The 20990-nt window shown below is 41.9% G+C and overlaps 1 protein-coding gene across 6 annotated transcripts in view; it reads right to left on the bottom strand.

Annotated features, from left to right (window-relative positions):
• RGS12 (regulator of G protein signaling 12) overlaps positions 1-18162 on the bottom strand; it is a 183552-nt gene extending 165390 nt beyond the window's left edge. For 5 of the 6 annotated variants that reach the window (XM_073342641.2, XM_078852589.1, XM_073342637.2 and 2 more), the window contains exons 1-2: positions 18016-18162; positions 1317-3281 (exon numbers count right to left, since the gene is read on the bottom strand). In XM_073342641.2, the coding sequence (XP_073198742.1) occupies positions 1317-3176 (1860 nt within the window). In that variant the 5' untranslated portion in view covers positions 3177-3281; positions 18016-18162. Of the gene's footprint in view, positions 1-1316; positions 3282-7805; positions 7903-9440; positions 9535-18015 lie in introns of all 6 variants that reach the window. The other variant, XM_073342638.2, reaches the window with a different exon arrangement.
• Between the last annotated feature and the right edge of the window lie 2828 nt (positions 18163-20990).

The raw sequence follows: 20990 nt of genomic DNA on the forward strand, positions 1-20990 counted from the left end.
GGAGTATTTTCCCACCAAAATTGAAGTTAGAATAGTGGTGGTCATCACAATTATACAAGCCTGCTATTTTGGTAGACCCTGGCTTCAAAAATGAAAATGGAAACTGTCAGTCCCAGCATCCCCATACTTTTGCAGAGCTCCTGGGGTGTTCTTTTCCTACAATTCTTTAGCAATTCCACAAGAGGCCAGGGGCACGTAAGAGCCTCAAGTTTGGTGGAACAGTGAAGAAAGGAGATATGGTAGGCAGCACCGAAGTGGCATGTGGGCAGCACAGAGTGGAGAAGGAGGCCTGGGGGCAACAGTAGAGCAGAGGCCATTTCACTTCCACTGCAGCCCTTAAGCAGATTACATATGGACTCATCAGAGCCTCACACCCCTGCCTTCTACAAACCTTAAGTTAGTTTAGAGGCTTCCCACCGGCTTGCAATCCTCACTAGGTTTATTAGAAGTCTCAGTCATTCCTAGGAGTTTATTAAGTTAAATAAGCCTTGGTAGCCTAAAGCTCCTGGGGTGTCTAAAGGCTTGCAGAGAGTGGGAGAGCTCCCAAAAATCCTCCTAAGATACCCTGACAGAACTCTACTCCTGTGAAACTCCTTAGATTCACATGAGAGAGGCTCCCCTGCAAAGTTCTCAAGAGGTGCACAGGAATAGGGCGCCCTTCCTGAAGATCTCAGGAAGCCCGCAGAAACAGTGGCAAGTGTTGGCTCCACACCCCATGCCTTCTCTTCCTGTCTGATGTTATGACTATTTTAAAAACTAAAGTAACTCCCAAACAAAAAACTCTGTAGAGATTCAATTATGACAGACACACATCTGTGAAAATCCTTATATGAACATTGTCGTTAGTAAAATAAAGCTAATAAAAGTCTGGACATTTGAAATAGTAAAGGAAGTTTACCTTTGCCTTTCTACTTTTTCAGGTGTTTGTATTTAAATTTTACCTCTTCTCTGAATTCCTTTTTAAAAGGTTGGGTTTTTCCAACAATGTTCTTTGTACAGTGTTTTATCCTTAAGTTACTGAAATATTCTCTCAACTTTAACTTCATCTTAACTTCTTTTGTGTCTGGAAATTAATTAGCATATTAATTAACAGATATTTTTATGCAAGAGGATGTTATTAAGCCTTCCCCATTTGTGGCAATTGCAGAGGTGAGAAAGAAGGAAGGTGGGAAGAATAGCTCAGAAGGTCTCCATATTAACACCTCTATGTACAACTTTATAATTACAAATGTTACACAAATTAAAAGTTTTATTAAACATATGTAACAGTATAACTTCAGAGTGTTTTCCAGTACCCTATATATGAACATTCTTACCTTTTTAGCTTCTTTAGACTTTCTAATATTGTGTTGAGGACCAAACTTCTTGTGTGTGCAAAACACATTCTTAGACCATTCATTTTTATGAGATGTTAACTGGGGCTGGCCAAAGCTGCCATCAACTCTGTATCTGTCAGCTGGAATCTTATTCATTGGAGGGGGAAGAGTGCCACAGTTAATACTTGACCAGCCATCTGTAGAATCTGTATAAGACTCCTGGTCACTGGCATTTCCATGTTGCCATTCTTGTAAGACATGAACAGGCAACCATCTCTGATTGCCTATGCCTGCAGTACTCTTCTTGGATGGCGGCACTGAACTTCGAGAAGAAACTAGTGGAACTTCAATACGAGTTGAAGGACTTAAGTGCTTACTTAAATTTTGTGATTTGTCATTCTGAATTATTTCTAAAGGAGTGTTTCCTTCTTGTTCTTGACAGAAGCCATTCCAAAGGGAAGCATGTTGATTCTGTCCCCTTCCAACTGGATTTTCCCATATACTATTAGGAATATGTTTATTTGGATTGCCTCCTAAATCAACCACCAAAACTCTACTGCTTTTTTCCTCTTGGTTAAAATTTCCAATACCACTATCACTGTTGCTGCTTGTACTGTTATTCTGATGAGCATCTGCATCGCCATCAAGAAAAGCCCTTGCTCGCATTCCCTCAATCAGCTCACCCATATCCCTATAGAGGACAGAGATAAATTGAAGAACAGGTAAAGATGATGTTGGAAATTCTAAACAGCCATTTGTGTCTGGATCTGCTGTACACTCCAGTCCAAAACGTCTTGCTATACCTTGGTGAATTTTATGATGAAATAATTCCGGATCCACCATGAACACATGACAAGATGTCCTCAGAACCCCTTCATCTTCTTGAGCCAAGCTTGCATCATCATTTGTCTGCATGGTAACTAGCCCAAAAAATCGTCTATCATCAGGGCACACAGCACTAAATGCCAGTTTCTCAGCAGGATATTCTGCTACTACACCAGACTTGTCACTGCAGAGCTGAATACAGTCATGCATAATCTTCATCATCACCAATGAATGGATTTTCTGTTCTGCCCGAAGGCGTCTCATACATCCCCGAATAGCCTGCAAACTGTCATTTTCCAGATTTGAGCTTGTTGAAGGAAGTTCAATCGAGCCTAGGTAACCTACCACCATAGCAACATTTAAAATACTTGCATCTAACCCAAAGTCCTCTGGATTTTCCAGTCCAATTTGAAAAACTAAATCATCATGCAACACTTTGGATATTTCTTCCTTTGAAAGTAGATTAGGATTGTTATTTATACTTTCATGTCCAGTTTCAAATTTAGTAGCAGCAGTCTCAGAAAGGGCTCTTTGTTTTGGTACTGAATTCTCTGCATTACCAGCACAAAAACTAGGATTTTCAAAGATCATGTTGAAAATTCCACCAGACTGCATTTCTTCAACAACCTTCTCTGCTCTATTTATACCCAAGGCTTTAGAGTCAGGCTTTGGCTTCAGCCACCCTTTCCCATCATAAAAACCAACTTCTTCATCACTAGAACATGAGTCAATATGACTGTTGCCTTCAGCAATGACCATGTGCAGGACTCCAGAACATTTTCCTATTAGTTTTACCACATCTTCATGAGAAGCTTGTTTTACATTAATTTCATTAATTGCAAATATTTGATCTCCTGCTTTAAGTCCAACATAATCTGCAGGACTTCCTTTCATAACGCAGCTCAGAACACAGGGAGCTTGTCCAGAAAGGGTGAACCCATAGCCAGCTCTTCCTCTTGCAACTTCCACGCTTCTTATCCGAGGAGGAGCATGCATATTGAGTCGACGTTTCACTGTTTCCCCTGGTCTATACATTTTGGTTAATCTCTGGAACAGGAGGAACCCTTAATTAGTCCAATTCTTATTCATGTTTCACTTAAGTGCTTTCCTGGAATCCCAGTTCCTTTATCTGCAGAAGTCCTAAAGAATAAATAAATAAATAAAAATTTATTTAATACTTTATATTTTCCTTTTTTGTTCTTCTTACTGTTTGGGAATACATTTATCAAAATTACTATAAAAGATATCAAAATAATAAAATATAGGCACAGGATCATGATCTCTTGCTACTTTATTCATTCCAAAGCAAAACTGAACAGACCTCAATGTTGATGCAAAAATTATATTAATAAAATGATAACTTTTAAAATATTAACTTGTTACAACTCAATATTAAGATATAGCTACAACAGGGGCTCCCCAATTTTTGGCAGAACAACCTCATTTTAATTATTTCCTGATTGGACCCCATAAAGCAAGGACACCACCATTTTGAAAAGCAAAATGCAAAGCAAAAGGTCGCAGCATGACCTTGCACACACCGTATTCGAAAGGTCATGTTGAGCGAAGCAAAATGGCATCCTTTGTGCTTGACAGCAAGACCCCATTTGAGGTCATGACCCACAGTTTGGGAACCACTGAGCCATAAATATGTTACAGCCATAATACTTGAAAATAGGACAATACATATTATGTTTTATTATGTTTAGCTAGTTATGTTGCAAAATGCTAACATTAACCAAAGATATTCCAGAATTTCTGCTATCACCCAAGGACAAACACATGTCAGAAAAGATAGCCCAACCTAGGCATAAAACCATGTTTTCTTACCCCACAAGTAGCTGCATTTTAAACTTTACCTTGCTTTATCTTCATACCATTTTCTTTTCTGCTGTATTTAAAAGATGGATTGGTTATTTAAATGTGTGCTTTGTACAAAATAGTTAATAGAAGTTTAATTGCTATAACAAACAGATTGTAACTCTGAGGAGCTTAGTCAAGGGACAAACTCCTAAAAGTGTCTTATCTAGACCAGGACACCTCCCTCTGTAAAATACCAGTTTGATACAAAAGTAATCCTTATTTCAAGAAGACAAACTACGTAAAACATTCATGTTTTAGGAAGAGACCTGATTGTGGAAAGGAACATAGGATGCAGTATCCGTGTAATAAATCTGGGTAAAACTACACAAAGAATTCTAGAAATATCTTTGATGAAGATAATTTTATAATTATTCTAAAAACTTGATTCAGAAAAGCCTCTAGGAAAATCATGTAGTTGGAAGTGTTTAAAACTTTCTGTTTATTTCTTATATGTTCACAAATACCTTTGTGAAATGTATACTTGCAAAGATGTTAGCTAAAGAAAAAGCTCCTAATATCACTGCTATGTAATAGTAAAATGCTTTATGTACCAGCATAGAATCTGATGACCTTGCTAAACTAATTACTAATGTAAGAAACTATTTAAATATAGAATTACTCACAGTAATTACTCTTATTAATTACTCAGAGTGCTTAAGCAACTCTCACCCAACTCAGGAAGACAAGAAGAATAATCTTTCCAAAAACTGTCATGTAGAACAAACAACTTTTTTAAATAACTATTTAAACTAATGACTCTCTTAAAGAATTATTTAATATTGAAAGACTGTTTTAAAAAACTGAAAACTTTATATAAAGAACAGTATTGTTTGGACTTTTTAGAAACAGAATTTCATTTCCTGTTAAACTCTGTTAAAATTGAAGAAATATCTCAGAAAATTGATTGAATAAAAAGAGAGAGTTAAAACTAACTTTAAAAGTTGTCTGATGCGTTCCTGCCACAAAAACAAAATCAATTAGAAATGTTGTATATTCATTAAACAAACTGCATATTCAAGAGCTGAAGGTGTCACTTAAACCAACCCCCAAGGAATGGACCAATGAGTGACAGCAATAAGCTTTGAATCTAAACAAGCCTGAAAGAGGTGTATTTTCTTATAATTTCATGGAAATAGTAAGAATATAAAAACTCTGAAGTGAGCACTTCTCAGACACACACAACCTCTGCTATCCTGCTTAAACAGCAAGCACTTATCATATATCCTGTCCATTTCTACAAACAAGCAGCCATAAGAGCTAAGAAAAACAGAGAAGACTAAGAAGAAATAAAAACCAAGGAAACCTCCCAACACGTCAACATGGATGGGTGAGAAAAAGTTAACCAAGACACTGCCAAGGGATTAGATTAAAACTGCTATGATTTTACTGGGATATAAAAATGCTGTTGTAAATTAAAATACCAACAGTTTCCCCTGTTAATCACCAAATGATTATTAGTCCATGTATTCCTGGAGAGGAAATGGGGCTAAATATTAGTGAACAAAAATAGTAGGATTTAAAATTCTTGATATTCATATCTCAAGACAGCTCCTTAAATGGCTTCTTTTAAGCAACAGATTTAAATATTTTTTTCAATTTCATAGGATTTAGTTAAGATTGCTTACATCGCCCATCTATAAACTATTTGTTGTTAATAACTAGACAGGATACCACCTCCCCTTAAGCAAATTATTTTGCCCATACACTATTTTGCCCAAACAGTTTTTAAGTATCTGGTAAGATACTAAGACTGAATTCACAATAATTTAGGGAAACAATATTAATTGGTCTTAACTTAACAAAGTATGCCCCACCCCCTAAAGGCAGTCCACTTTCAAGGTTATAATTAGGGCTCTACCAAATTCACGGCCATGAAAAACATATCACGGACCGTGAAATCTGGTCTCTCCCTGTGAAATCTGGTCTTTTGTGTGCTTTTACCCTATATTATACAGATTTCACAGGGGGAGACCAGCGTATCTCAAATTGGGGGCCCTGACCAAAAAGGGAGCTACAGGGGGTCACAGTATTGCCACCCTTTCAACTGCCCCACTCTGAAGGCATGCAGAAGAAGAGCAGCAGATGTTGGCCGGGCACCCAGCTCTGAAGCAGTGCTCCACCAGCAGCAGCGCAGAAGTAAGGGTGGTAGTATCATACCATACCATGTCACCTTTATTTCTGCGCTGCTGCCTTCAGAGCTGGGGAGCCAGAGAGTGGTGGTTGCTGACTGAGGGCTCAGCTCTGCAGGCAGCAACACAGAAGTGAGGTTGACAATACTATACCATGCCATCCTTACTTCTACACTACTGCTGCTGGCAGCGGCTCTGCCTTCAGAGCTGGGCTCCCAACCAGCAGCCACCGCTCTCCAACCGCCCAGCTCTGAAGGCAGAGCCGCTGCCACCACCAGCAGTAGTAAGGGTAGCAGTACCGCAACTCCCCCTACAATAACCTTACGGCCCCCCAAAACTACTTTTTGGATCAGGACCCCTACAATTACAACAGCATGAAATTTCAGATTTAAATAGCTAAAATTGTGAAATTTGCAATTTTTTAAAATCATATGATCATGACATTGACCAAAATGCACTGTGAATTTGGTAGGGTCCTAGTTATAATCTCTGTTAAAAGCTCTCCACAGACACACATACAGAAGAGATTGTAACATAAGCAACCAGTCTATCATTGGTGTACTGTTACTTGTGTTGTTTTATTTAATGTTTTTTTCTCCTTTCTAATAAAATAGACATGGTTAATAATTGAGGTTAATTTGCTTGATCTTAATCATGGTGTCCCCTAAGGTATATAAATGAATCCCTGTGCCTAAGTTTTCATCTACACTACAAGCTACAGATGTGTGTGACACTGGTAGACAAAGTGCCAGCCTATGCCCAGGCCCCCAAGCCTCACTGTTCACTGACAAATGCATAGCTGGAAACCAATCTGGCTCACCTATGTGTTAGCATTATTAAAATAGATGTTTAGTTTATAAGAATGTGTTTAGACTTGATGAAATGTGTGTAGGATGCTGCATGTATTGATGAGACACGGTGGGTGAGGTAATATCTTTTATTGAACCAACTTCTGTTGGTGAGAAGGACAAGCTTTCGAGCTTGTCTTGATCTCACTTATAACATTTGTATCCCATGGTATAAAGTTATACTGAGTGTTTTCACCGTAAGCCTCTGTAACTGTAACTCACCAACCAGGAAAGAAGCATTAATTAACGTAAAGTGTTCGTCCTGCACACAAGATGGCCCAAAGAAACCAAAATGAGCCATTGTGAAACATCAAAGGACTAAGACTTTGCTGATTGCCCTACACGCACACCCATTAAGAGGAGATAGGGCTCAAACACCTGTCCCATCAGTTTGAATGCTGTGGGAAGGAAATAAAAATCCCTGACCAAAAGTAACTGTATCACTGTGCTGCTTAGAATTTGGAGAAGGCAATATTTCTAAGCATAAGCAAGTGATCCCCAAGCTGCTTAGCTTAGGTTACCCCTAAAGGACATAAAGAGCTGGCACATTACAGCAGCTTCTATTTCTCTCTGGAACCTAAGACTAACTCATTTGAGTGTGTCCTATTTACAAGGTTAAAGCAGGTAAACACTCTCTTACTTCTCTTCTTAGTTAATAAATCTTTAGTTAGTTTATTATAGGATTGGCTACAAAGATTGTCTTTGGTTGCAATCTGAGGAATAACTGACCTGGAGTAAGTGCCTCGTTCTTTGGGACTGGGAACAACCTGAATATTGTTGTGAATTTTGGTTTAAGGGATCACCTATCACAAAGTTAGGCTTACCTGGGTGGCAAGATAGACAGTCCCCTTGGGTACCCTGGTCTGTGACTATGTTCAGGCACCACAACAGCCTTTGGAGTTCACAGTAGATTCGAGAAACCTAAGTACAGCAGAACCTCAGAGTTACAAACACCTCAGGAATGGAGGTTGTTCATAACTCTGAACAAATCATTATGGTTGCTCTTTCAAAAGTTTATAGCTGAACATTGACTTAATATAGCTTTGAAACTTTACTATGCAGAAAAAAATGCTGCTTTTAACCATCTTAATTTACATGAAACAAGCAGAGAAACAGTTTCCTTACCTTGCCAAATCTTTTTTTTCCCTTTTTTTTAAAAAACTTTCCCTTTTTCTTTAGTGGTTTACGTTTAACATAGTATTGTACTGAACAGTATTTACTCTTTTTTTTTTTGGTCTCTGCTGCCTGATTGCATACTTTCAATTCCAAAGGAGGTGTGTGGTTGACCGGTCAGTTCATAACTTTGGTGTTCACAACTCTGAGGTTCTACCATATAGAACTCACAGCCAGTTTGGGTTTGTGCCCTGGTTTGTAACAGTATGCCCTGAGGCTGGTACTCATGCTTGCGAGCTACTCCAGATAAGTCTGACAGTGTAATTCCCCCTGCTTGTGTACAAATACTTGCACTAGCTCTCATCGAACTCGTGCTAATATAAATAGCAGTGTAGCCATGGTAGCACTGGTAAAGACAGCAGAGGCATGACTAACTGTGCCAAGTACAAACCTGCCTGAAAGCCCACTAAATCAGAGCTAGCATGAGAGCATGTATGCAAGCAGGGGAATCATACCCTTATCTCGTAATGTAGACATAGCCTAAAGTAGAGGGAGTCATACCCCTGGACTGGCAGTAAGAGAAAAAATTAGTAAGAGCTGGCCTACCATTTCTTATTTTTCTAAATTAAATATTGTAAGTGATTTTTAAAATAAAATTACTTGGCATCCAACAATTTAAGTTTACCCACTTTCCACCTCACAAAGGTATCACTGAAAAATTATTAATAGTCAATTCTTACAATACTTCTCATATCCAGATCAAAAAGTGATTTGTAATGAGGGCAAGTGTCATTATCCCCACTTTACAGATGGAGAAGCAGAGGCAGACAAATTGACTTGCCCAATATAACAACAGCTCAGTGGCAAATCTAGGTCTCCTGACTCTTAGCCTGGTGTTCTTATACTGGACATGCTGCCTCCCTTCACAATAAATGTGATAGTACAGCCAGAGTATCTACTATCACTGTAAGAGTCACTGTCTCAGTTTTGATGTTATTTAAAATGACTAATTCTATTTTAATACAGGAGATGTGGATATCATCATTTCACCTACTGAATACTTGTGCAGCAGACTGTCAGCTCACTGCATCCTTACTAACTTACTATATGCTGCAGAATAATACTCATCAATTAAGTCAGAGAGCAGCCTTCAGACGTGAAATATATTAAATAATACTTAGGAATATACTAGTTATTTGGACTAATACTAATTGACAACAGTTTTTAAAAAATACATCTGCAGGTAGGTACCCTGGAACACATTCTACTTGATGTAAGTAGGAAGGGTCTACATAGGTTTTGTTCATAAAAGTCAGGTTTCCACATTCATGGATCAGACTACCCACCTGACCACACAATGCATCACATCTGATCATGTAGAACAGCAATATGGTTCTGTGTTATGCTCATCCCTTAATTTAAAGTGGCCTACCACGTGGTCTGGAAAGCAAAAAAATTAAAAAGTAGTGAGAACAACAACAACGACAAAGAGACGGATAGAGTGCATGATCCAGTAAGGGAAAGAAGGGACATGAAATTAGACAGGTATGAAATGCGGGAGAAAAAGGTGGACGGGAACCCTGAAAACTGTTACTTGCCTGTATTCTAAGTGTTGTTCTTTGAGATATTGGTGCAGATATGTATTCCACTCAGGTATGCACATGCCCATCACATTGAAGCTAGAGAACTTTATCCAGCAGTACCTGTAGAAGCAGTGCTCATGCTCTGTGGTTCTAGCCCCTCGCCAGGCTATTTAAGGACAGCACTGGCCTGACTCCCCTCAGTTCCTTCATACATCAAGACTAGAGACTGTGATGCACAGGGGACGGAGAGTGGGTCATGGAACACACGCATGCATCCACATCTTGAAGAACAAGTTACCATCTTTTCTTCTTTAAGTGGTTACAGACAGGTATTCCACTTAGGTCACCCACAAGCAGTATTCATATGATGTGGGACTCAAAGTTTACTTAAACAATGACTGCAGGACTGCCTTCCTAAAAAGTTTGCATCTGACCTACACATAGTGGTAATTGAATAGTGCCTAGTAAAAAGTATGTACAAAAGACCAGGTGGCAGCCCTGCAAATGTCCAATACTGAAACATCATGGAGGAATGTTACCACTGTCACTTGAGCTCTCATTGAATGACCTCACAATCTCTGTAGGGGCATGGTCTGAGCTATTTCATATGCTGATGTAATGAAGTTATCCACCTGGAAATCATTCGCACAGAGACCACCTGACCCAAAGGGCGTAATTCTTTCCAGGTAAAATGTCAAGCATCATCTTACAATCAACACGTGAAGCCATTGTTCATTTGCATTGATTTAGGAAAGAACACTGGTAAATTAAGCATTTAGTTAAGATGAAATCATGAAACTATATTCAATAAAAACTTTGGATGTGGCCATAGGTCCACTTTGTCCTTGAAAAACTGTGTGTATGTGGGTTCTGTCATTAAGACCTGTAGCTGCCATCCTCTCCTTGCAGTTGGTATAGCCAACATGATACAAGGCAGTGGTTAGATGGCCCAGCTCCATCCCATGTACCAGAGGAATCAAGGTGCTGATCAGCACTCCTGTTAGAAGATGATGAAGAACCTCTCTGATCTCTGGAGTGATCTTGGTTCATCTTACAGGTCCTTTTACTTGGAGGACCAGAGGAAGGAGAATGATCCCTTTTCCTCTTAGGGCAATCATCAGACTTCAAACTGGAGCAACATTTCATGTCAGCTCGAAGAAGACTACAGAACTGGTTGATTAGTGGAGGTCCCCAGTGCCAAAGCAGGCCTCATGGCCTGTTCCAAAAGGTGTGGCTTTAAGCACAAGTCTCTTGCCACCAGTGCTCTCTTTCTGAATATTTTACTGATGGAACACCTTTCTTTAATATGCCCTTCTCCCAGCAGAACAAACACCACATGGCCGCCGCCCCCCCCCCCCCCCCCGCGGGTCACTAGTGGAGACAGACAATGCTCCACATGACAGACAATGCTTAAACCCTGGTGAGGGCATCTCCCGGGATAACTATCTAACCTAGTGGTCCCCAACCTTTCTGTGGGAATAGCATATTCCTATTCCCAGAAGACTGTGGCGGGCGCCAGACACCCCGCCACCGAAATGCCACCAAGAAGCGGCAGCGGGAAGAAGCATCGCTGCCGAAATGCTGCCAAGAAACGGCAACGCTTCTCAGCGGCATTTTGGCGGGCAGTTCTCCAACAGCCATGCTCGGCAGCGGCCTTTCAGCGGCACGGTGTCCTGCGGGCACACACAACTGTCCTGGCAGGCGCCATTGTGCCCACGGGGACCCCTGATCTAACCTAACTAAATGCTGCAAACTAAATAAAGGGTACTACTAAACTAAACTATATACAATGAAACCTAAGAAAACTGAGAATGTAGAAGTGCTCGTGGCAGGGGCAGTGTGCCTAGGAGCCGGACCTCCTGCTGGCCGCTTCCGGGGCGGAGCATGGTGTCAGAACAGATAGGAACTAGCCTGCCTTAGCCAAGCAGCACCGCCGACCGGATTTTTAATGGCCCGGTTGGCGGTGCTGACCATAGCCACCGCAATCCAGTGCCTTCCATTCCGCGACCCAGTTCTGGGTCACACCCCGCAGTTTGAAAACCACTGCTACATACCACTAAGTATCCTAAAAAATCAGGTCATTGATGTCCCAAATGGAGCACACAAAATTAATGGATATTTTTTACCTTAAGTAAGTACCTAACGCTTACCAGTTTCCAAGATCAGGTGCATTCACACTGGAATGGCCATAGATAACCTTTGCAAATATTATTTTTTTGGTTGATCATTGAAAAACAAAGAATCAAGAATTTCAAAGTTACAATTCACACTCTAGTCATAATTTGACCTCCTGGCATGTACTTAGACTAAAACTGATAAAGCACTTTGAACATGGACAGCAATACATGTACACACTCTTTTGCTAAGAGTGACATTTGTGCTTGCAACATCTGAAACTTTAAATGCTTTACAAAACAAAAAGCATTCATTGGCATCTCAGGCCTAGCTTTTCAAGCATGTTAGTTATTTCACTACTCTAATAATGAAAGTATTATTTAAATGGTCAGAGATTGCTTCTCACCCTCTTGTGGTTGATCCTTGGAAATGAATTCTCCTGGATTGGAAAAGGACTCTTAGTTGAAGACTCAACTCCAGGATGTGCTCCTGTTAGAGGACGTTTTTAAGCATTTGTGAATGACAAAAGTTTTGTCCTTCAATTGGCAGTGTAGACAAAGCCTAATACTTTGCACTTACATAATGCTTTCCATCCAAGGGTTAAGAAGTGCTTTACAAACATTAATCAATCTCACACCACCTTTGTTAGGAATCAGTGGCAGAAAACAGAACCACAGCTACCTTACACCCAGTCCTATGCCTGAAAAAGAGGAATATCCTACTTCCATTAGGCCACACTCTTGAGTTTCCTAAAATATTAATGTACATCCAATTATCTCCATTATATTACTATACTGTAATAATTTCTACCTTAGTACACTATGTTTGGAACTAAAACAGTGTTTAATCCATTTAGGGTAAATACAAAAATGGTTGCAGCATGTTACTGAATTCATTTTTAAGTTTAAATAATATTTTAAATTCATTTTTAAATTCATTTTGTCATAGGCTTCTGATGACATCATTAAGTAGGATGACATGGTTGCTATAAAAATAACCACTCACTAAACGCCAAGATACCTGCAGAGGAGATTCCCTAACATTTTCCAAAATGCTAGTGGGGGTTATGCATGCATGTTAAGAGCAAAACAGGCCCATTAATTAATTAAATACTCTTTGGAAAACATAAATGGTAATATGATCCCATGCAAAAAAGTATAATTTTATGACATTTCCATATCTCTGTTAAGGGTTAATAACAATAAAAAGTTACTACTGTAATTTGATAAAAGGTTTCACAGATTGTATTGACATTGGAATATTTTTTTCAGCTTAGTAAATGAGACTGCATATGGTGTTTTATTACCTTGAAAACTTTGTATCACCTTACAGAAAGAAACATTTCCTTGTGTACACAGGCACTAAATGCAGCTGTTACAGGAGGGCAGGGGTTCTCAAACTTCATTGCACCGTGACTGCACGACCTCAGGAGGGGGGAACCGAAGCCTGAGCCCACCCGAGCCCCACTTCCCCGGGCGGGGGCAGCAACACGTAGGGCTGAAATCAGGCTTCAGCTTCAGGTGGTGGGGCTCAGGCTTCGGCCCTGGGCCCCAGCAAGTCTAAGCCAGCCCTGGCAACCCCATTAAAATGGAGTTCTGACCCACTTTGGGGTTCCGACCCACAGTTTGAGAATCGTTGCAGCAGTGTAAATCCACTGAAGTTAGTTTACACCAGCATAACAAAGCAAGAATTTGCCTCATAAACCACATTGCCCTTGTTGCTGAACTACAAAATGGTATACTGAATCAGAAGTAAAACTTGCAAGTTCTCTGACACCATACATTCTTGTGTACATTTGTGATCAACCTGCTGTGAGATCCAAGGCACAACATAGCATAAATAGAGACAGAATCTGGTTTGCAATTGTCCTTGGGCTGTACCTGTCTCCTACAAACATTAAATTTCCTCAAACAGCTATTTTTGCGTTTTCACTGTAGTTTGCCAGCTGCCAGCTGTCTGCATTTCCACTGAGGCTTTCCTGCCATTTCTCAAACTCTCTATTGGGGGGCAGGAGGAACTGTCTTATTTCATGCATCTGCTCCTATTAACCCACGACAATAAAAAAAGCACAAATAGAAACAGGAGATATATTCAGAAATTAATTTAAGAAATAGCTCCAGTGGGCTAAGAGGTAGTATGTGAAAATTAGGACTATAGGGCTGAGTATTCAGCTCATCTTGAAAGTCTGTTACCCATGCAACCATACAATTGATTGTTTGTCTGTCACGGAAAAAGAAGAGGACGGGGGGAAACTGTTGAGGTAACGGTGTTCCCTGGTTGATATTTTCCACCCCTACTCCAGGTTATAAACATTTTTTTTTCTATCCAAGAACTGGACAGGACTCTAAAGTACATCAATGCAGAACTGCCTCTGTTGAGTAACAGGCAGCACTCCTTTCCCCAAGTATGCCTCCACAGAGCTCTCATAAATCAAAACTTTTTTTGCTCAGTGTTGAAATGTGGCATATTTACAGTCAAATGACACAACTGAAGGAAACTGTGATAGCAAAAACACCAGCAAACCCTCAGCAAAAATTATTTGAGTGGGCACCACCAGAATGAATGGGGTGTGTGTTTGTGTTCTTGCTCTAAATTTGTGTGCATTAACTTGGTTCGTGTGAAAGGTACTGGTACAGCAAAGACAGCAGCTATTCCACACTGCACGGCCAATATACCAATTCTATTTTGCAGAAACAATTTGCAGGAGTGAGAATTCCTTTAGTTTCCACATTTATTAAATCTTTGGCCTCTTTTCCAGGAATGACAACAATGGTGCCACTAACGGTGGCATTTTTTGCTTTGTGGACAGTGGGTCATTGGGAACTGGATTGAGATATTAGTGAACATTCTTACTTAAAAATACTATCTCATTATTAGCAAAACATACTGCTTATATCTGTATCAGAAGGAATTGCTTTGCCAGAATATAGTTAAGTAGTGGAGGTATACCTAAAAAATTAGTAGAAGTTAATCTGGTTTCTCCTCAAGAGCAGGCATAAGGAAGGCAATCTTTCCCTAAGGACCTTATCTGAGTGTGCGATCAAAGTGCAAAAGGAAATTTATATGTGCTTTGTAGATTCTGAGAAGGCATTTGATAAAATCAAATACAACAAGATGATACATATTCTTGAAGAATATTGACTTTCAAGATACACAATTAATAAAAAGCCTACATTGGAGACAGAAAGCAGCAATCTGAATGAACTATGCACTATCAAAGCACGGCAGCACTGAGAAAGAATGCAACCTTGGTGTACACCTATCTCCGCAGTTATTTAACATATGTAGACGTTATAATGAGGAAAAGTTTAGAAGACATCCAACCAGGACATACAGGCCAATGACATATACATCAATAACATAAGATACATCAGTGACCTAGTTTGCATTGCTTAGACCAGTGATACTCAGACTGAGGCTCAGGAGCCGCAAGAGGCTCTTTAATGTGTCTCCTGCAGATCTTTGTAGCACATATTAAACCACTGTGGTTTTAATTATTAACCAACCTAAGAGTGCAGCGGGTCTCCGTGCACTGCCTGCGCCCGCAAGCACTGCCCCCGGAGCTCCCATTGGCCGGTTTCCGGCCAATGGGAGCTGTGAGGACAGTGCTGGGGGGGAGCAGTGCATGGAGCCACCTCCCCCCCACCCGGGGTGCGCACAAATGTACCAGCAGCAGCCAGCTGCTTCCGGGAGCAGCATGGGGCCCCGCTGCGCCGCACAGGCAGGCAGCCTGCCTGAGCGCCCCGCTGCGCCGCAGGCCTTTTAGAGGTTCGGACTCGGAGATCACAAGGGGGAAGAGGAGGCCAGACAGAAATGTTAGTCATGGCGGACCAGACAGAAATGTTAGATGGGCCGCATCCGGCCCACGGGCCATATTTTGCCCACCCTTGATATATATAGAGAGAGTAAATGAAACAATGAATTCATACTGCTGTGGTTCATTGGGTAATTTTTATCGCTCATTTGGCTCCTGAGCCAATGAGATCTGAGTAGCACTGGCTGAGTCTAAGGAAGAACTTCAGAGCATGCTTATTGCTGCAAACAATGTCAGCAAGAAATATGGAGTGAGGATCGACATTAGGAAGACAGAAAGTACGATAATAAACAAACACAGAGACCAGAGGCGCCAACTTTCTAATTTCCCCAGGGGTGCTCAACCCCTGCTCCGCCCCAGGCCCCGCCCCCACTCAACCCCTTCCCCCAAGACCCCACCCTGCCCCACCTCTTTCCACCTCCACTCCACCCCCACCCACCCCACCCTTATCCGCCTCTTCCTGCTCCTTCTCCTCCCTCTTCCCCCCTCCCCAGCATCTCCAGCCCACCACTGAACAGCTGATCCTCAGCAGACAGGAGGCGCTGGGGAGGGCGGAGGAGCAGGAGCTGATCGGCAGGGCTGACAGTGGGTGCTGAGCATCCACTATTTTTTTTCCATGGGTGTTCCCGCCCCGAAGCATCCAGGGAGTTGGCACCTATGACAGAGATGCACAAGACAGGCAACACCTATTACTTGATGGTTGAGAGGTGAAATAAGTGTAGGGAGTCTAACAACACTAAACAGAAGATGTGATGAAGAAATCAAAAGAAGGATACAGTTTGCAAAAGTATTCAACAACTTCCAAAGACTTCTGTGTTATCAAAAATTAAAACTCCATATATCCTCACTAAATTGCTACGGTGCTATCTACAGTCAATTCTCCTGTATGGAGACACGTAAGGAGGACACTGAGAGAAGACTCAAAGCATCCAAGCTTTGGTGTTACAGATGAAAGTTACAAATTATCTGGAAAACTATGAATGAAGCAGTGATGAGAAGGATGAGTTTTAAAAGAGCTCAATTACCTAAGACCCTAGGTCAGGAGTTCTCAAACTTCAGTGCACTGTGACCCGCTACTGACAACAAAAATTACTGTATGATCCCAGGAGGGGGGACCAAAGCCTGAGCCCTGCCACCCCAGGCAGGGCTTTGGGGGGGGGGCGGCAAAGGTCAAGGATTTCAGCCCCAGGCAGGGGACCTGTAATCTGAGCCCTGCCACCCAGGGCTGAAACTGAGTTCTGAGCCCCACCACCCAAGGAAGTGGGGCTTTGGCCCCTGCCCCCAGCAAGTCTAATGCCAGCCCTAGCAACCCCATTAAAATGGGGTCACGACACACTTTGGGGTCTGACCCACAGTTTGAGAACTGTTGCCCTAGGTAAAAGAATAACATCTTTTTGTGGACACAAAAAGCTCACCGATCACAGAGCGACTCACATCAGAAAAGAGTGCAGGCAAACTAGGAAGAGGAAGAAAAGAGAGCCAGTCATATCAGAAATATCTTCAGATGAACTGGTATCCAAAGGAAAGTATCCTCTCAGGAATAAACATATTCATAATATTTTCTAATAAACTGGGAGTCTAAATCCTGCCACTGCTACCAACTCCTTGTGTGCCCTTGGGCAAGTCACCTAATCTCTCCCCCTCATTTTCCCCATCTGTAAAAATGGAATCATACACACTCACTTTCCAGAGGTATCAGGAGGATTAGTAGATGTAAAACACTTTGAACACAAATAGTGCTACACAATTTCCAAGTATTATTATCAGTAATGTGCCGAGGCTTTGGTTTATAAATCATTTTCCTAAAGGACCATCAATCACAGCAGTAACCTTTCTGTGCCTCTGCAAAGTGGAGATAATAGCGTTTCCCCACCTCACAAGAGTACTGAAGTAAATTCATTAACAGGGCAGGCAGATACAACAGCGAGTGGGGTCAGGTAGCTGTGAGAGAGTTGGGGGACCAGGAGCAGTTTACTGTACCCCCTCCCCCAGCCAAGCAACTGTTGCACGCTACTCTCCAAACAGCGTTACACGTTAACCACCTTATCGAAGCAGCCTCAGCCTCCCTGGAGGGTGAAGCCGCTGGGATTGGGAGGGAAAAGCAGCACTCGGGTCGGTTGGGAGCGTTTGAAAAGCAAGCAGTAAAATCGGGAGCCCAACAAACAAATCCCCACCTCCCTGCAAAGCCCAGCTTGTAACGGAACCACTCCCCGCCACACACACAGCAGCGCTCGGGGTGTCTAACTTCTGCACGCTACCCCCCTCCCCCGATTCCCCTCAGGTCTCTCCCCTCCCCCACTTTACTCCTTCCACCCCCCCCCCCGTCTCGAGTAGGGTCCCGCGCACACAGTCGGTTTGGTCGGGGGGGGGGGGGGGGGGGAAGGGAGCACGGCTCCCAGACCCACTCACCTCCGTTCCCCAGGACTCCAGCGCCTCACCGAGTCACCAGCTCGCCACCGGTCACCGGGGCGACGGGCGCCTGTCTCCACCACCCAGCACCTCGGCCACTGGCTGCAGGGAGCTGTCAGTCACTCACCCGGCAAGACTGGGGGTCGGGTTCCCGACCGGAGAGAAGAGACAATACAAAGAACCTGGAACTACAGCTCCCAGCATGCACCGCTGCCAGTCCGCCACCGCCTTGGGCCGCTGCGCGTTGCATGCCGGAAGCTGTAGTTTTCTTCTTGCTCCAACGTCTCACAGGGGCGCGGTGGGCAGCGCACAACTCTTCAGCGTGGGGACGGGAGCGTGCCCATCCTCCACCGGCGGAGTTATAATACGCATGCGCAGACTTCGCCTCCCCCCCCCCCCCCCCCCGAGGGGCTCGAGGCTGGGATCTGGGGCAGTCGTTGGGGCTCGAGGTGCGAGGCCGGTAGCAGGCGGGGGAAATGGCGGCGGGGGGGAGAGAGGGCGCTCTCAGGATAACAGGGGCTGGAAGTTCGTAAAGTCAGGAGCGTGAGGCGTGTACGAGGCAGGCAGGGCTAGGCGGACAACTTTTCGCTTTAAAGCAGATTTTATTTAAACCAAATACATTTACTTTTAAAAATAAACCCTATTTAAAATTAAATGTGAATTTATGACAATCTGATTCAGGGCTCAGTTTCCTGTAACCCATGAAAATCCTTAACAATATATGCAAAAAATATTAAGCCATACATGCTTAGAATCAGGTTCTAGTTTTAAAGAAAGTGGAAATACTGAACTCCTGGAAGCCCTTGAAGCCAGTCTGTTGAAGTGCTTAGCTGGCTTTTAAAAGCAAGAGCCTCTTCTACAGGTGCTGAGAGAGACTATTTTCTTCATTTTTTTCCAACTAGCTCAGTTCAATGACTAGCTCATTGGAAGTTAAGAAACCAATTAGGAGTTGAAAAAGCAGGAAAGCTTGTTTCCTCTTTCAATCTATGAATAAAACATGGGTGTGAGGGGGTGAGATTTTCTAGTTCTAAAGTCAGTTCAATTCACTAACGTAATACTTCCATTGTTTAATGCATCCATTAGTTATAAATACAAAACAAGTTTTGATATTTTTCTTATGTATTCAGCACAATTTAGTTTAATTTTAAGTAAGAAAAATTGTAAAATACAGTTTTTATGAATTTTAATTGAATTCCTATTGCCATCCAAATGCAACTTGACTAAAAATTAATCATCTCATAAATAAGAGATGTCATTCACATTTTCTAACAAAAAAATGTAAAAATTAAGAATCAGGCTAAATGTATGGAAAGCTATATAATTGTTTAAATAGAGATGTATAAATATAATGTATCCTTATAGTTGGAAAAACAAGTACCAAATTATACCAACCAAAGAGAATTAACCTCACTTTAGGAAAATAACAAATATATTAATGCAAAGCAAGATTAAAATTGATTATTTTAATCAAGGTGTCCTACTTGCTGATTGAAATCATGATAAAAATTGGTGATTTAAATCAGTCCATCCTGAGACAGGGACCTGACATGTCATTTGGAATGTGAGACAGGAACCTGGAGGGCTTGGAAGGAGCACAAGGCAGGGGGAGAGGGAAAGTGTTATACTTGGGTGGTAGTGCAAAGTGAAGGGGGCAGGAGGCAGGGAGCACCAGCAGACTCAGAGGAGCAAATCAGATGGGATACAAGGCAGATGCCATTGGGGAAGTGAAAATAGAGAGTGGAGGAGGTAGCGCGAGGCTTGAGCAGGCAGAGGGTAGCTCAGTGGAAGAGGAGACAAGAAGTGCCCATCGGGGCAGAGCAAGTGTAGCAGGAGCTAAGACCCAAATGGTTAGGCAATATTGCCAGCTTCTACAATTTTATCACAAAGTGCATTATATTTGAGGTTTTCTTACAGCCAAATTACAGAAATCAGGACAGCATGAGAATCTCATCTGCTTTCATTAAAAAAAAAAAAAAAAAAGTAAACTTCTAGACTTCCTGGTTGCAGAGAAAAGCTTGTAAATGAGCTTGCAGTGAGAGCACCTTAAATGCTCAGAAACCAAATGGCAAATAAAAAGAACCCAAACTTATTTTTAAAAAAATCTCATGCTTTTTGAATTGTGGAATTGGCAATACAGATTATGGGGCCTCAAGTAGCGGTTAGTATGCAAGGAGATCAAGAAACAGGTGGGCTGTACCACTGTTTCTCAACCAGGGGTATATGTACCTCTGGGGGTAAACCAACACATCTAGATATTTGCCTAGTTTTACAACAGACTACACTAGGAAAGTCAGTACAAACTAAAATATCATATAGACAATGACTTGTTTATACTGCTCTATACACTGAAATGTAAGTACAGTATTTATATTCCAATTGATTTATTTTATAATTGTACGTAAAAATGAGAAAATAAGCAATTTTTCAGTAAGTGTGCTGTGACACTTTTGTATTTTTATGTCTGATTTTGTAAGCAAATAGTTTTTAAGTGAGGTGAAACTTGGGGGTACACAAGGGACAGTGGACGAGAAGCTGGATATGAGTCAACAGTGTGCCCTTGTTGCCAAGAAGGCCAATGGCATTTTGGGATGTATAAGTAGGGGCATTGCCAGCAGATCGAGGGACGTGATCGTTCCTCTCTATTCGACATTGGTGAGGTCTCATCTGGAGTACTGTGTCCAGTTTTGCGCCCCACACTACAAGAAGGATGTGGAAAAACTGGAGAGAGTCCAGCGAAGGGCAACAAAAATGATTAGGGGTCTGGAACACATAACTTATGAGGAGAGGCTGAGGGAACTGGGATTGTTTAGTCTACGGAAGAGAAGAATGAGGGGGGATTTGATAGCTGCTTTCAACTACCTGAAAGGGGGTTCCAAAGAGGATGGATCTAGACTATTCTCAGTGGTAGAAGAGCACAGGACAAGGAGTAATGGTCTCAAGTTGCAGTGGGGGAGATTTAGGTTGGATATTAGGAA

This window comes from Lepidochelys kempii, chromosome 4 (genome assembly GCF_965140285.1).
Source record: "Lepidochelys kempii isolate rLepKem1 chromosome 4, rLepKem1.hap1, whole genome shotgun sequence".
Taxonomy (NCBI): Eukaryota; Metazoa; Chordata; order Testudines; family Cheloniidae; genus Lepidochelys; species Lepidochelys kempii.